Source organism: Carassius auratus, unplaced genomic scaffold (assembly GCF_003368295.1).
Source record: "Carassius auratus strain Wakin unplaced genomic scaffold, ASM336829v1 scaf_tig00217765, whole genome shotgun sequence".
In the NCBI taxonomy this organism is placed as follows: Eukaryota; Metazoa; Chordata; class Actinopteri; order Cypriniformes; family Cyprinidae; genus Carassius; species Carassius auratus.
The window spans coordinates 8,472-27,023 of record NW_020529232.1 but is presented as its reverse complement, the minus strand read 5'-3'; the positions used below and the strand labels follow the sequence as shown (position 1 = coordinate 27,023).

Genomic DNA, 18,552 nt, shown 5'->3' with positions numbered 1-18,552 from the left:
TGTACATAAAGGATTTATGAGGAAAAAATACACTTTTGTATTATAAAAATAAAAATGTCACTTTTGGATTATAATTTCATTTACAATAAATGACAAGACTGAACAAACTGAGATGATGTCTGTGACAAAATAGTGAAGTGACCAACACACACACACACACACACACACAAACACACACACACACACACACACACACACACACACACACACACACACACACACACACACACACACAAACACACACACACACACACACACAAACACACACACACACACACACACACACACAAACACACACACACACACACACACACACACACACACTGTGTTGTTATTGTTTGTTTGTTTAACAAATACTTATCCCATGTTTTATCTATTGGTTAAATAAATGTTCCCAGCTGGTTTTGCTGCTTTAGAATAGTTTTTCCCATTTAGAATAGTTTCTTACATATATTTAATGAGAAATAGGCCATAACAGATCTGTGCATTAAACTGAAAAAATGCATGTTGTGGATGAAGATGACAGCATCAGCATTTTTGGTTTTTACTTTTTATGCTCATTTATTAATTCTTACGCTATTTTAATCAGTTAATACTTCACATCTAACATTACATTACATATAAATAATAAGATAAAGAGTGCTCAAACTGATTCACTTTAACTTTTATTGTGAGATCAGCAGAAAAGAAAACTAAAAAATAGGAATGATACAATTCATCTAAAGAAGACAGTAACATATGCGCTCCATATAAAGGGCTAAAGTATGCTAGCAAAATAGCTACATATACTGTGTCTGAAAGTGCAACAGTAAACAGCAGAGAGCAACTGTTTTGTAAGCAATTAATATACAGTAGTCAGTAATCATCAGAGCTGCTCTCAATATTTTATGGTGGAGTAGAAATAATGTAAACTAAAACTAAAGCTCTTATAGTCCTTATGTGCTCTTATAAATGAAGTGACTAACATTTACTCTTCCCTTGTCTTGAAAGATAAAATGTTTTTTATTTACAAAATATTTAGGTTAATTAAGCACTGATGAAGATATGATAGCTATGGATGAAGATCAGAAGTAGCTAGTAAACTTCCAATTTAAACAAGATTGTTCTCCAACCTGTAAGTTTTGCTAAGAGAGAGATCAAGGAGACATTATTCAATTTGATTTTTTTTGACAAATACTTCATCCTTCAAAGAGCAAGTTAAGGTATACATTTTTCAAAAATAATAATAAAGGCATGCACAAAATACATAATGTATAAAACTACACAAACGGTACAGGTTCAGTTATCTGTTGATACCACGCTACAACAGACAGTAGAGACGGTATTTCCCTGTGACCTGTGTCCTTAACTGAACTCTGTTCAGAGAAACCACGTGATCTCGAGGCGCACTCCTCAAATACTCTCCAGTGTGAGTCACTGTTTCTAGTAATGTTGTCTAGGAGCGCCACCTAGTGGAGATCAATGTACTAGAAAGACTCAAATACGTGTATTCTAGTTATTTTAGTGTTTTTAATGTATATTCTAGGATGTTAAACAGATTGTGCTATGTGTAAACTGTGCTAAAAACGACCAAGTATTTTCAAATATCACAAATTGCTCCTGCATTAAACAACCCTCAGTTAAAGCACATGCACCATGAGGCAGAGGAAGAGAAAGTGAATCACTGAAAGCTGAGCTTTGAATAGTTTTGGGGAAACCCGACGGTTCTTTAACAACACCGTTATTAACGCTGAATTTGGATATGCAAATCAACGATGTCTGAGATTTCGTCAATATACAACATATCTGTCATCGCATGTGAATTGTTTTTTTAGGTAAGTGTTGCTGTATGTTTGTAATCAATAGCGCTTTTTAATAGCGCTCTAATATATTGCATTATGTGTCTTACCAATGAACATAGTTCTGAGTCTCTGTTTTCCTGCAGCTTCCGGTTCTGGTGTGCTGGTTTGTTCATGGAGGGGTGAGTCAGATACATCAAGATACATCTCTAATGTTCACCAGAACTGAAGCCTTCAGTGAAGAGAGCAGGTCTGAACTTCATCCTCTTGCAGACTTCAGTTCATCCAGGATTTACTGTGTGACCAGTCAGTGTCAAAGCAGCATGTGCTTTTAAAAAAGATATTTGTGTTGATTTATGTGCCAAATAACCTGCTGGATTATATATGAACTATACTAATATATTGCATACCTTCATGTAATATTACATACTTTATATCGGCACAGTAGTTATATAAAAATTATAATTAATGCTGCATATAACGTCATTTATAATAATTATTAGTGGTAGTAGTATTATACAAAGTTATAATATGCGATTACATATTTGATTTGCATTCCAATTACATTTTGCAAACTATATATTCTATGATGTGATTTCATATTTTATGATTTAAATTTAAAAAAGATTTGCATTCCATTACAATTTTGCAATCCCTGTATTTTATCATTTGAGACATCAAAGTAAGGACTAAACATGGTTTAACCCTTCTGAGTTAATGAGGGTTAAACACTTACTTTGCTCAATTAGTCTCACTCTTTTCTCTCTCTTTCTTGGTTTTGCTCCTCACACTCTGGATCTGAGCTGGGAGTTCAGGGGACAGAAGGGACGTCCCGCTGTCTGGGTCAGGGCAGTGTAACGGGTCACAGACAGAGGTCTGATGGCACCTTCAGTCAGAGCAGCTGTCTGGAGCTGGACTCGGTCGCAGTGGAGATGTCAGCTGTGTAGACAAACATGACGAGCTGCCGCTGCACTCAATGTGATCTCTGTGTTACACTGTCAATGACTGACACATGATTATAGTTGTTTTCTGCAGAAGCCAAAAGAGCAAAATATATATTAAAACATTTTTTTATATATATTTCACTAAAAACAGTAATATGTTTTTGTAAAGAGCAAGTTAATGATCATGGAAGATTAAGTGGTTCACCAACAGGTGGCGACAAATGACTTTGTCTTTTGTAAGGGAATCAGCCAAAAAAAAAAATCCTCCAGATTTCAGTGCATATTCAGTTTGCATTTCCAAAGGAATATGTTTGTCAGACAGAATGTTCCTCTATTCTTGATGTGATGTTGATATCAGGTGTCAGTGCTCCTTCTATTGAGGACTCGATGGTTGCTGTTGCATTTGTTCTTTATTAAATGTTACATTTTCTTTCCTGGACATTCAGCTCCTCTGGTGAGTCAGTTCTGTCTCATCACTACAATACTGTACTTTTCTTTCCCCTAAGTAGGATATAGAGCTGTGTTTATAATAAAATATGCCTGGCATATGCATATAAATGGATATCTAAATGTGTTTTATTTTTATTTAAAATTTATTTTCATATAGACTCTAGTGACTCTGAGTTAAAGGAGAAGGTAATCAGATATTCACAATACTTTTAAAACTCCCAACTGGTTCATATTTTAATGATGGTGTCATTTAAAAGTAGTCTGTTTAATTATTGTTTGGTTCTCTCTTTTCTGTAGAAGGAGAAGTAAATCTGGACCTGGCCCTGAAAGCTGAGAAACACTGAAAGGAAACTTAATAAATCAGAATTATTCAAAATTTCTTAGATATTTATATTTAAGGAGTTTATTGCAATTTGTACAAATGCTGGAAACAATAACCACTGTAATATATATACAGTTGTGTTCAAAATTATTCAACCCCCTTGACTTGCAAGACATTTTGCTGCGAAGAACAGCATTTAATGAAATCAATTTAACAAAGGCATCAGTGAAGTATTAGAGAAAGTTTGTTAATACACTTTTGAGTGATTCTGAGAATGGAACATTGATGAATCATGATCAAATTCAAATTGGCTCTAAACATTCATGTTCAAAAGTCAACCAGATATTTGAAATGAGAATTAAGCCTGGAGACCGAACAGGCCACTTAAGAACATTCTATGACTGATCCCTGAACCAAGCAGTAGTAGATTTGGATGTGTACTTTGGTATGACTGTCCTGCAGGAAAGTCCATTGATCATCAGCTTCAGTTTTGCACCAAAGGCATCACAATTCTTGTCAAAATGGCCTGACACTTTAAAGAATCCATGATGTCCTTCATACAGTCATGATTTCCACTTCCTTCTACAGTAAAGAAACCCCATAACAGGACTGATCCACCTCCAAGTTTGATGATGGAGATGGTGTTATTCTGTTTATGAGCTTTGCCTTTTTTTGCAGCAGACATACAGCTGATCCATGGGTCCAAAAAGTTCCAGTTTGGTCACATCACTCCATATAACATTCCTCCAGAGCTCCACAGGTCTACACAAATTAATTTTATCAAGTTCAAGTTGTCCTTTGTTCTTCTTTATCAAGAGTGGTATTCATCAAGATGTCTCAACATAAAGGCAATACTCGTCTAGTGTTCTTCTTACACACTGCATTGAAATGGTTTTCCTCCTTTCATCGGGTCATCTTGCAAGTCTTTGGCTGTACATTGCAGGTTTTTTCTCAGTTACTCTGATTAAAAATTGTATGATATAGTGCTTTTTCTTCAACACCCTCAAAGGTTTTCTGGTAAAACACACTCTAAGCTAAGGAATAAGGCTGAGAGATGTGTCTCTAGGAACTTTCAATGTCTTGGAAATCTTCATATAGACTTAGCCTTTCTAAAGTACTACGATATTTATTCTATTTAGCTTTTGTGAGATCTCTGTTGATATTTTTGCTACTTAACTTCAACACATGCATGGGCCAAACTGTATGTGTATCAGCTCAAGCTATTTTTTTTTAAATAGAGTTTATAAAGGCTTAATTGTGTTTTGAGACTGTTTTATTCCCCACCATGCAAATAAGTGATTTAAAAACAGCAATGTTGAATGGGGTTGAATAATTGTGACATAGCAGTATTATTAAAAAATCTTATAACTCAAAAATATTACATAAAATATTGACAATTGCACTTTTAATATGCCAGTGAACTGTTATAGATGCAATTTTTATTTTATCCTGGATCTTCAGAAAAGCTTGTATTTGTAAAGTACTGCAGTCTCTGAGGGGTTGAATAATTTTGAACACAACTGTATGTGTGTGTGTGTGTGTGTGTGTGTGTCTGCGTGGGCATGTTTTTGTGACATATCAGGACACAACTCTGTATAATGACATGGGTATGACACAGGTATTACAAGGAGAGGGTGACTTATGAGGACATAACCCATGTCCCCATCTTTCAAAACGCTTATAAATCATACAGAATTAGTTTTTTTGAGAAAGTAAAAATGCACAAAGTTTCCTGTGAGGGTTAGGTTTAGGGGTGGGGTTGGTGAATGGCGATAGAATATACAGTTTCTACAGTATAAAAACCATTACGCCTATGGGATGTCCCCACTTTTCACAAAAACAAACATGTGTGTGTGTGTGTGTGTGTGTATGTGTGTGTGTGTGTGTGTGTGTGTGTGTGTGTGTGTGTATGTGTGTGTGTGTGTGTGTGTACATCTAACTGTGAGTTCACAGTATATTTTGTATGTATGGCTCATTGTATATTTTTAAAAGAGCCATGAGAGAGAACATTAATTTTGAGAATTGCATTTGCTGGAATTCATGCACTCTCAGAAAAAAAGGTACAAAGCACTGGGATGGTACCCCTTCAAAATATACTAATATATACTTTTAAGTACTAATATGCACCTTTAAGGTGGTAATATGCAACATTCAGTGGTAAATAAGTTACAAAGATGTACCTTTTGTACCTTTGTACCTTTTGTGTGGCTTGTGTGTAGATTACAAAAACACGATGCTCTGTGTTGAAAATATAAAGCGTTGAGAAACCTATTTTACTGGCATGAGAGTTTTTAATTAGATGCAGCTGAATCAGTACAGTGCATCAACAGACCATGCTAATGTTTTAAAACCAGTGTTTCTGTAGGATTGTTAACACATTTAAATAGATTAAATGCACAAAACTGCTCATTTAAATCCCCAAATGATGCAAAAGAGAGGAAAGAATGAAAGAAATGTATCCAAATGAGCTTGGTTGTATTAACTGTATTGCTCGTGTCCTGCAAACCTTCCGAAAAAGAAGTTTCTTGTGTGCTATATACTTCTTTTAAACTAAAAATATGGAAATAGGTTTTTAGTTTACATTTTGTGTACTTCTCAGAAATGGGCTTTAGGTACTCCTCATAAATATACTTAAAATTAAATGTAAATATACTTTACTTATATTTAAATTTCTAAATATATTTGAGCTACTCCTGGAATCTGTGTTTTCATTATTACACGATAGAGGGCGCTAGTACACATCTTCTGCACAGAATATGAAACAGCATCAGAACTGTAACGTTATGGAATTGTTGATCGACTCCATCTACATTTTGATTATCATTCTGAATCCAATTCATAGTCTTTTTCTTTCATCTTTTTGTTCAAAATGTTATTTCTTTACTTTTTATGAAACATATTAAAGTGGGCCAATTTAGTCCCAAGGAGTATTGAAACAGTACACTTACAAGTATACTACTAGAACACTGATATTTGTATACTTGCTAGTAAGAAATAATTGAACTTTACTTAAGTATACTTAGTAAAATAAACTTGAAGAATACTACTTTTTTCGTAAGAGAAGTGTTCACAGTCGCTGGGACCTCTGCATGGCAGCAGTAGTTTTCTAGGACTGAGACATTTTTTTTATTTTATTTTTTGCCAGATTAGGGTTTCCTTTGAGATTCTCTAATTTTTTATTTCATTGCACTGTTTTGCTCAACTTCACTTTCATAAAAGATTCTAGTGAGAATTGAATTATCTTTTCAGTTTATCCAAACATAATTTCTCTTAAATTCTTTGCACATAAATATTTACTTTTCAAATGTTGCAAAGATATCGAAGTAAAGCCAATAAACCATAGTGACAGGAAATTATTAATATCAGAATTTAGGTAATTGGGATGTTGCACTGAAAAGACCCTCACCAACAGGAGATGGGAGATCACAGAGGGACTTCACTTGCGCTTCTGAATTTATCTGGATTTAGTTTAAAATTTAGTCCAGCTCCGTGTTCAGTCTGAATCCAATTTCACATAACCATGAGAGCTACACCGTGTTAAGTCAGCGACAGACAAATCTGAAGCCCCTAATAGTGTTCCTCATGGTTCATCCATTGGTGCGTCAAACATAAACGTACGTAAAACATTTAAGCTGGTTAAATTTAAAAACGAAAGTTCACCTGCTGCTTTAAAAATGTGAGATAACTCAACGCAGATACTCTGTTTCAACTCAAGAAGTTACGTTTTACAATTTATGAAACTAATGGTCATTTGTTGTTTCATCTTGATGCTCTGAGTAAAATCAACTTATGCTACATTATCAGTTCAAGAAAACTCAAATCAGATCATAATAAATAGACTTATAACTGGTCTGCTCAAAAATGTAAATTTTTTTTATTGAAATATATTTAAGCAATGTTGTACAACTTTAACACTGGTTTGAGAATATAAATTCTTGTAAGGAAACAAGTTTTAAAAAGCCATTTAAGAACACAAGTGCTTTAACATCCATTTCATCAAAACATCGAAGTTTCTCTAATATTATACAGAACTAGAAGAAAGGTAGATGAGTGGTATAAAAGAGGTACAGAAAACATAACTGAGGGGGAAAGAAAAAGGCATGAATTGGGGAAAAATGGTGAGTGTCAGGCCGTGTGTAATGATACAGAATAACGGCTCATCAATCACTATAAAGATTGTAAATGTTCTCTATATAAACAAGTACATGTAACTTTTTGACCTTTGAATGATTTGCACAATACATGGTCATTGACTGTGTTGAACAATTCTCATGTAGTAAACTCTTACTAAAACCAGTAAGAACATCCATGTGAAATTTGTCTATTTCTAATGATGCTCAAAGGTTTTTACTTATAGTAAACTCTTAACCAACATTCAGCATTTGAGGTTTCAGATCAAGAGAAAATAATAATAATAATAATAATTCTGTGATGCAAGCTGTAACATACTAAATGTTGTGGCACGCTGATGACATGCACGCACCAGAAAAAGCAGTGCTTCAAGCACACCTTTAGTTGATACAATGTTTATAATGGTATATAATCTCATTTTAGATATGTTTTAATAGATTTTGTAGTTTGCTGTAGTGCACATTATATAATTGAGCAAATGGCATTTGTAATAGTGTTTTTACGATTGCAAAAAAGTTTTAATGAATATTAATTTCACATTTATGCACTTCTGTTACTGGCAAGCAATGCTATCAGTTTATTCAGTGACTGGTTTATTTCCCGTAGGCCAGCTGCCACGTCCTTAACGGCGAGAGTGAGGGCATCTTGAGTAGAGACTTCAGCTTCTTCATTTCCATCTGCTGTCTGTGCTTGTTCTGTAAAAGCCAGAAGTTTTGAGTTATGATGATTACTTGAATACATTCCTTAAAATAAAGATTTTGATTTAAGCAAATTACCGTATTGTAATTGCTCCTGTATTAGGTCACTCTCATCCTCACTTCTTTCTATAATGCCGCTCAAGCTTGACTGTCCTATAATTGCAGCCATTCTTCCATCGAAGGCAGACGGATCAGATGCCCCCTGACCTCCACCCGTGTCTTTTTGTTGATACCATGATGCTGGTCATCCACTTTCTCTGTCAACTCTGGCTTTATCCTGAGTTTATGAAGCATGTGCACATGAAACTGTGACATCAGTAATGAACAGCCAATCACACGTCTTGAAACAGTGATTCACTTCTCGTGAGAGAGTGCCATAGATTAAAAGATTGAAAAATATGAAGAATTTAAACACATTTAAACACAAAAGAATATACACACATATTCCTCTGTTGAACTGAAATTCTTCTTTGGCCATGAATTTCATGTCAAACCACTTTATTTTAACGTTTGCATCCATCTGAATTTCTGGTATAACCACATTAACGGCTTGTGTTACTGCATGCCTCTTTTTTTTGTACCTGTGCCCGTTACACCAGTGGATACACTTTTAAATAGCACTTTTTTTCTAGCTTTCACCTCCAACAGCAAAACCTAACGGTCATTAGCGTTAATGTTAAGTTCAATTTTGATGAATTTACTTGGTCGATCATCTTGGTACTTTTCTGTTTAAAATGTATGTATATTCTTTTTTGTTTAAATGTATTTAAATTATTTTTATTTTTCAATCTTTTATTCTCTGGCAGTGAATTGCACACACTCTCTCACGAGAAGTGAATCACAGTTTCAAGGCGTGTGATTGGCTGTTCATTACTGATGTCACAGTTTCATGTGCACATGCTCCATAAACTCAGGATAAAGCCAGAGTTGACAGAGAAAGTGGAAGATCAGCATCATGGTTTCAACAAAGCTGGATTGGATTGGTTTTGTTCAGCCACAATCATGCTACAAATCCCTTTACTGATGAAAATGTGTCTGTGATTGTATGCAACCATATAAAAACAATACTGGCCAAAATGTATTATGTTTGCTCTATTGTTTTGTGATTGTTTACTATTTTTATTTAATTTCAGTAAATATCCTTGTTAATAAATCACTGTTCTTTAGGGTTTATTTTTAGGGAGTTAAAACCTAATACAGTTCGTGGTAATCTCAGGAAGGACTACATGTGTGGTTCACTCATTTAATTTCTCTTACCCGGGTTAGTCCTGATCTCCTTCGCTGTAATGGTTTCACCCTGATGCTCCACCACACAACTGAACTTGTTGTTCTTCAGCTCTTCAGGAGTAACTGTGATGGTGCTCGTCTTCTGAAAGGTCCCGTCCTCATTAGGAAGAAGTTCACCAACCTCCACATCCTCATGATGCTCCTGGTCATTCTTCATCCAGGAGATTGTTACTTCTTTGGGGTAAAATCCTGTAGCATGACACACTACTGGAGACGAGGAAGACTTCTTCAGCAGAGACACCTGAGGAGAGACTGAAGAGAGAGAGAGATTTCAGATGTCTTCCTAATCAAGACCTTTATAAACCTGCAGCACACGGTCTGTGAAGACTGGTCTTCAGTGAGTTCACTGTATAATGTCAGGCAGAGGGTGAAGTGTGCTGGAACAGCTGCTGGAAACATCTGCTTTCTACTAAATCACTCTGCAGGAGGAGCTGATGTCCTTTCTATCTAACCTTTTTTTCTAAACTCTCGATACTAATCGAGCGCAGCGTTAGTTCAGTCAGGCCACGGAGGCGTAGGTTGTGACTAGCTGATGCGGTCAACTGTCAAATAGCTCCAATCACTACCAATCTCCTATTAGACTCGGGACATATATACATGGCACCACTGCTCGGTAAGCTCAAACGGCACCCAACCCTCCCTCCCCATTATCAGCATGAGCACATTACGTTGCACCTTCTGGCTGTCATCTCTTTGTTTCAGATTACTAAGGCTTTCAAGTCCCGCTTGGCATGGACCTCACTGCTGAGAGACACTCATCCTCAAAACCAGGCACAGGATAAACGTCCCACTGCCACATTTTAAATTTCATGCTTTTAAAGAAGAATTAAGTTTCTTAATTGTCATGTATTTCCAAGCTGATGGTTAATGTTTAAGTTCTTGTATGTTCAATTATTCTGGGAGCAAGAACCCTCATAAGGAACCATAGCACCAAAGATAAATTGTGTTCAATAAACTCAAGTAACTTGCATAAGTGGTCCTGTCTAAACTAATAATAACTCAAAAATCTCAGACAGAGCTTCTTGTCATCCTAGCCGGTCTAATTTAAGCAAACAAACCCATTGTGATAGGTTTGACAGCACAGTAACGTCCTCTAGTTCAGCCAGGACCCTGACAGTAAATACTACAGACTTCATTATGAGTCTCTGCTGATGTGGATCTGTGCTCTTTAACATCAGGAAGATCAGATTCAGATCAGATATATAGAAATTAAAACTTTTTAGCACACATGTGATGATAAATAAAAGGATTAATATGAGAAATGTTACAAACAATGCTGTTTTTCAATTTATCAAAAATGTTTGTTTTTTTTGTAGTCGAAAATCAGAATATTAGAATGATTTCTGAAGGATTGTGTGACTGGAGTAATGATACTAATAATTCAGGTTTGAAAGTCAGCTTTGATTGTTCCTAATAAACTGTTTAACTGCTCCCCCTAGTGGATATTAAATTATGTTGTGGGATAATTAAATATATTCTAAAAAAACTACAAACAGAAAATTATATAGATTTATTTTGTCCTCACATTCTTTCTTGTAACTCCTCCCTCTCAGTGACGCACCTGACTGAAAGGCTCATTATGCAGCTCATTATGCAGCTCATTATGCGGGCCTTTGTCTTCTCAGGTGTAAATCACAATAATATTCATGATAGTTAAGGCCTACTCGCATATGCCCTTTTCAAACAAAAAGTGTCTTAGAAAATTTAAACCAATATATTGTTTTCTGTGAGTGAGTAAACAAGATGATTTTCACATCATTGTGAAGCAAAACATTTAGGCTCCAAGCTCCATGTTTGACAGTCTTGTGAACAAATGTTCTGTATGTGTTTTAAACTTCTCCAGGCCCCCAAAACCCCCTACACCTCAGAGGGTTAAAGACGGGAAAACGGTCGGTGTGCCTGATGCATGGTCTAAACGTTGTCCCTATTCTATTAATGAGTACTGAGTGTTTTTTGGGTGTAACGTGCAATAAACCAATCAGAGTGTCATCTCCCATTCCCTTTAAGAGCCAGTTGCGCTCGTGCCATGACAGATTTGCTATGTATATGGTGTTTAGCAAGAGCAAAGACAGACACATCTCCAGAGATGAAACAGAGCTGCTCGTGCGTGAGCAAATAGGTAGCTTAATTCTGATACATGCAATGACTATCCATTATGACATGTAGGCATTTTTATATTTATGTAGCCTACACAGTGTTGGGGTAGTTACTCAAAAAATTAATTAGTTACTAGTTACTTCTGTAAATTGTAATGAGATTACTTTATTAGTTACTGCATTTGAGAAGTAAATTCACTACTTATTACTTTACTTTTTTAGGGCCCTATGAAATCCGTTTTATTTTTTTCCAAATTCCGTTTCTCAGTTTAAATTTTTCTGGATTACATTTTTTTTTCAGTTTATTTTTTTCTCAGCTCCTTTTTAATGGTTAAATTTAATTGTATTAATCAAATACTTGTCTTTTAAATAAACCGGATTCTTATTTTGATGTGTTAACGTGAATAACTTACAGTTCTGTGTATGTGACGTGATGCTAGTTTTACTCAAATCAAACGGTCAAATGCTCATGAAGTGAATCTATGTATGTATTAGACCCGGAAATAAAGTCTCTCTCTCTCTCTCTCTCTCTCTCTACTGTATAAAATGTACATTATATATTATGTAAAGTATAACTAATATAATATAGTATTGTATTATAGTTATTATATCCAAGTTGTCTGTCTGGAACGCAGCATTAGGTTAACGTCAATAAACGATCGTGTACTACAATTACAAGTCATTCTATAAGGTGACATTTCAGCACTTGACAAACGGACAGCGACTCCTCTAAGCAGCACTTAAAGCACAGCTACATGATTGTTGGGAAACGCACGTGAAACAATAACGAACGATCGTAAAATTACTCGTAGAAAACGCTCTTAAGCGCTAAGATCAATCGTTATCGGGAAACCCGGCCCAGAACTTTACACAGGCAAACACGACATGTGTAACGCAGGAAAGTGCGTTCCTATAGTCTAGTAAAGTAGTGTAGTTACCAATATTATTAGAGTAATGCGTTACTTTACTTCGTTACCCAAAAAAGTAATATAGTTACTGTAATCCGTTACTTTGTGACTCATCAAAATGCAGCAGCTAGAGTCCTTACCAGGTCAAGAAAATATGATCATATTACCCCAATTTTACAGTCTTTGCACTGGCTACCTATTAAGTTCCTTATCAGTTACAAATTATCATTACTTACCTATAAGGCCCTAAATGGTTTAGCTCCTGCATACCTCACTAGCCTTCTACCACGCTACAACCCATCACGCACCCTAAGGTCACAAAACGCTGGACTTTTGGTCGTTCCTAGGATAGCAAAGTCCACTAAATGAGGTAGAGCTTTTTCACATTTGGCTCCCAAACTCTGGAATAGCCTTCCCGATAATGTTCGGGGTTCAGACACACTCTCTCTGTTTAAATCTAGATTAAAAACACATCTCTTTCGCCAAGCATTCAAATAATGTATCTTTTAAATTGTGAGTGTAGTTGCATCTGATCAAAGGTGCATTTTTATTCATTAGCTTGGGTTAAACTAATTTTACTTTGTTGGATCAGCAGCTATGCTAATGATGTCTCTATTTTGTTTCTATGTTTTGCCACGGGATGTAACTAGGATTTACACAAGCTCCAGTCTGGATCCAGAACACCTGAGAAGAGATGATGCTGACCCTCAGAGGACCTCAGATGATGCTAACCCTGAATCAACAAACAGAACTAACAATTATTGCTAAATGTGTGACTGCATCATATAATAACTTAATTAATAATATTGATAGTTCATCGTCTAGCTGACTACGTCTTGTATTATTGTTATTATTATTATTTTTTTTTCTAAAATCCTGTCAAATGTGCACAAACTACTAGCTAATACTAAATATTGTAGAAACATAATTTTCTGTAAAGTTGCTTTGTAACGATTTGTTTTGTAAAAAGCGCTATACAAATAAACTTGAATTGAAATTCTAAAATCTAACAAAGAATACAATTTCTTATAAAAAAAGAAAGGATAAAAATGTACTGACCCCAAACTATTAAACTGTAGTGAATATTGTTAGAAAAGTCTTCTACTTTAAATAAATGCTCTTCTTTTTAACTTTTCATTCATCAAAGAATCCTGAAAGAAGTATCACAGTTTCAGCAGCACAACTCTGATAATAAATCATCATATTATTCTGATTTCTGAAGATCACGTGACACTGAAGACTGGAGGAATGATGCTGAAAATACAGCTGCACATCACATGAATAAATTACACCCTCATGTATATTAAAATAGAAAAATGTTAATTATATTTCACAATATTACATGTTTTCCAGTATTTTTGATCAAATAAATGCTGTCTTGATGAGTAAAATAAACTCATGTAAAAAAAACATTAAAAATCATTCTGATCCCAAACTCTGACCGGTAGTGTGTGTATCTGTGTGTGTTTATATATATATATATATATATATATATATATATATATATATATATATATATATATAAGCCAACTAACACACTAGGCAAGGCAAGTTTATTTATATAGCACATTTCATACACAATGGTAATTCAAAGTGCTTTACATAAAAGAAAGTAAAAATAATCATAAAGAAAAATTATAACAAAAATAAAACAAGCATTTTTAAAACTTTTATAATGATTAAAAAATGTACTTAATTAAAATGAATTTAAAAACAGTTACAAAATTATTTTACATTAAAAAAAAACAGTGAAAATATAGTGCAATCAGTTCGGACATTGCACAGTGCTCATTCAATGAATGCACAGCTAAACAGATGAGTTTTAAGTCTAGATTTAAATGTACTAGTGTTTTAACACATCTGATCTCTTCTGGAAGCTGATTCCAACTGCGAGCGGCATAGAAACTAAAAGCAGATTCCCCTTGTTTTGTGTGAACCCTTGGTATTTCTAACTGTATTACTTGAGGATGTGCTAATCGCCTTCCTGATATCGATGATCTTCTCAGAAAAGGATGCAAACTCATTGCACTTGATGTCTGAGAGCATTTCACTGGGAATCTGACTTCAGTCTATGTCTCGTAACTTTGAACGCTCCTCTGGTTTCAGTTGTGTTTTTGTTTATTTTGGTGACGTAGCCTATAAATAAAGTCTTCCCATCTGCCCGCACTTGAGTCTTCGCCTCTTGCGATCCGTGACACTACGTCGTTAATAACTATGGATGAAAAGTTTAGAGCCCTACTGATGATTAAATCTAGAGTTTGTCCACCTTTGTGTGTGGGTCCATGTACATACTGAATCGACAGGTAAAAAAAAGCCTCAAGTCCAGATATTAATTTATCACCTGTTTGACAAACACTTCCTGCTTCGATGTCCAGATTTAAATTTTAAAAAATCTCAAACATGCTCCAAAGTCCCGATCTAAATCAACCGAGTCGCGAACATGCTCCGAAGTGCCGATCTGAATCAACCGAGTCGCGAACATGCTCTGAAGTGCCGATCTGAATCAACCGAGTCGCGAACATGCTCCGAAGTGCCGATCTGAATCAACCGAGTCGCGAACAGGCTCCGAAGTGCCGATCTGAAATCAACCGAGTCGCGAAAATGCTCCGAAGTGCCGATCTGAATCAACCGAGGGCGCGAACAGGCTCCGACGTGCCGATCTGAAATCAACCGAGTCGCGAACATGCTCCGAAGTGCCGATCTGAATCAACCGAGTCGCGAACAGGCTCCGAAGTGCCGATCTGAATAAACCGAGTCGCGAACATGCTCCGAAGCAGGGGGCAAGGAACTCGACCGGAAGTTGAAGTCGGGCGGGGGCTGCCATCTTTTAGCAGAACTTCACTTGCGTTAGCATTCCCATTGACTCCCATTCATTTTGGCGTCACTTTGACAGCGAATAACTTTACATCTGAGGCGTTTAAAGACACCGTTTGTCCATTATTTATTTCTAAAGATACACGACAATGTATAAAGGGCTCCATTACCTTCTATTTTACATGGCCCCGTATAAACAGTTTTTGTAAAAAATAGGCTAACGATTGTGTCATAACCACTCGTCTCTCTGTCGCATTACCGTACAGACAGGAGGAGAAGCTCGCTGGCAATTAACTTAATATGGCGTAGGCTACTGGCGTTACATTTTAAAATACTATACAAAATAATGAATCAGAATACTTACTCCTGCTCACTCAAGACAAAGAACTCCCTGCTCAAGCTCGCCATCTCTGCAAGATTAACGATGGTAGTTTGCACGCACAGCCACTTAGAAGATTTACATCTGTCAGACTGGTTGCTGACGTCGTCAAGCTTCGTTTGAGTCTGCGCGTCAGAAACGGAAGTGCTAAAAAACGCTAAAAATGGGCTTCACTTGTCTCAATTGAGTTCCAATGGGGTCGCTGTGTCCATTTATTTTACTGTCTATGCTCCGAAGGGCCGATCTGAATCAACCGAGTCGCGAACATGCTCCGAAGTGCCGATCTGAATCAACCGAGGGCGCGAACAGGCTCCGAAGTGCCGATCTGAATCAACCGAGAGCGCGAACATGCTCCGAAGTGCCGATCTGAATCAACCGAGTCGCGAACAGGCTCCGAAGTGCCGATCTGAATCAACCGAGTCGCGAACAGGCTCCGAAGTGCCGATCTGAATCAACCGAGTCGCGAACAGGCTCCGAAGTGCCGATCTGAATCAACCGAGTCGCGAAAAGGCTCCGAAGTGCCGATCTGAATCAACCGAGTCGCGAACATGCTCCGAAGTGCCGATCTGAATCAACCGAGTCGCGAACAGGCTCCGAAGTGCCGATCTGAATAAACCGAGTCGCGAACATGCTCCGAAGGGCCGATCTGAATCAACCGAGTCGCGAACATGCTCCGAAGTGCCGATCTGAATCAACCGAGTCACGAACAGGCTCCGAAGTGTCGATCTGAATCAACCGAGTCGCGAAAAGGCGCCCGAAGTGCCGATCTGAATCAACAGAGTCGCGAACAGGCTCCGAAGTCCCGATCTGAATCAACCGAGTCACGAACAGGCTCCGAAGTGTCGATCTGAATCAACCGAGTCGCGAAAAGGCGCCCGAAGTGCCGATCTGAATCAACCGAGTCGCGAACATGCTCCGAAGTGCCGATCTGAATAAACCGAGTCACGAACAGGCTCCGAAGTGTCGATCTGAATCAACCGAGTCGCGAAAAGGCGCCCGAAGTGCCGATCTGAATCAACCGAGTCACGAACAGGCTCCGAAGTGCCGATCTGAATCAACAGAGTCGCGAACAGGCTCCGAAGTCCCGATCTGAAAACTTCGACCAAAGAATGTAAAAAATAACTCTATTTCTCTAATAACTCTACAACTCTATGAAAGACTCAGATCACGTATCTAAAAATAAATCGCTATAGTAAAAGAGAAATAATAAGAGGAGTGAAGTTTCCTACCGTTCTGCTGTGTTTGGTCCTCACGCGCGTCTGACGCTCCGCGGCGCGTCTCCGCCCCTCACACGCGCGTTTACAGCGCTAAATTAATCATCTTTGCTAATTTTTATACATTTACTTCATTGTCAGCTTCAGGTACTTCATTTATTATTTTTCAATGAACTGTTTGAAACAAAAACAAAGGTTGTATTTCAGTAATAATTCAAAATTATCAAAATAAAATTTATAAAATCATGGTTTATATTTTAATATCCTTTAAAATATAATTTATTTCTGTGATGTGCGGCTGTATTTTCAGCATCATTCCTCCAGTCTTCAGTGTCACATGATCTTTAGAAATCATGAAAATATGATGATTTATTATTAGAACTATTAATAGTTGTGCTACCAAATATTATTTTGGAATCAGCTATACTTTTTTAAGGATTCTTCGATGTATAATTTTTTTTTAAAGAACAGCATTTATTCAAAATATAAATCTCTTCTAACAATATTAATCTTTGATATCACTTCTTATCAATTTAACACATCCTGAATAAAAGATTCTAAAATCTAACAAAGGATACAATTTCTTACAAAAAAAGAAAGGATAAAAATTTACTGACCCCAAACTATTGAACTGTAGTGAATATTGTTAGAAAATATTTATATTTTAAATAAATGCTTTTCTTTTTAACTTTTTATTCATCAAAGAATCCTGATAAAAGTATCACAGATTCCAAAATAATATTTATCAGCAAAACTGTTGATAATTCTAATAATAAATCATCATATTATTCTGATTTCTGAAGATGTCTTGATGAGTAAAATAAATTCCTGTAAAAAAAACATTAAAAATCATTCTGGTCCCAAACTCTGACCGGTAGTGTGTGTATTTGTGTGTGTGTTATATATATTATTTTATATAAATATATATATATATATATATATATATATATATATATATATATATATATATATATATATATTCCGTTTTTGTGAAGATAATCTTATACTGTTTAGTAAAAAGCTTTTGCGTATAGTTATACCTACATTAAAGGAATGGAATACTGCAGTGCATCAATTTGTTATGGCCACGAGACTATGCAAATAAAATGGGGCAATCATTTTTAAGCCCCCTTAAGGTACATATTGATTACTTTTTAAATGTTTGAAGGCTTTTAATACTGTGTTATATTTCAGTTTATTTATCATATTATGTATGCAAGTGGTCTTGTGATTTTAAGTCATATAGTAGAGCTGTTTTTTTAGCACCCTCTCACTATTATGTTCTTTGTTTAAACTTAAAACTTAAAACTTATATTTGCATATAATGCAAATAAGAGTTTTGTTATGGTCTGCAGAACAAAAAAGGATAAATGTCATATTCTTCAGAAACCAAATGAAGATATTTTTGATGAAATCCGATAGCTTTCTGAACCTCAATTACATTTTTCATGCTTTTCAATTTTTTTTGTGACCTCATGGTGGCGCCAAACCAAAACTTTTATGAACGTGATAATTTGTAAATGCAGCTGTG

At 36.1% G+C, this 18,552-nt stretch overlaps 1 protein-coding gene and 1 long non-coding RNA gene across 2 annotated transcripts; one reads left to right on the top strand and one right to left on the bottom strand.

Moving 5' to 3' along the window:
- Positions 1-1,667: 1,667 nt before the first annotated feature.
- On the top strand, positions 1,668-3,280 carry LOC113102787 (uncharacterized). The gene is made up of 2 exons (XR_003291131.1): positions 1,668-1,814; positions 1,925-3,280. It is a non-coding gene; the product is annotated as an uncharacterized LOC113102787 (long non-coding RNA).
- A 4,164-nt stretch (positions 3,281-7,444) lies between these two features.
- LOC113102788 (major histocompatibility complex class I-related gene protein-like) lies at positions 7,445-9,875 on the bottom strand (the record flags this gene model as incomplete). Its single annotated transcript, XM_026265866.1, has 2 exons — positions 7,445-8,320; positions 9,581-9,875. Coding segments are annotated over 2 exons (450 nt in total), but the record flags the coding sequence as incomplete, so codon positions are not given.
- Positions 9,876-18,552: the final 8,677 nt, after the last annotated feature.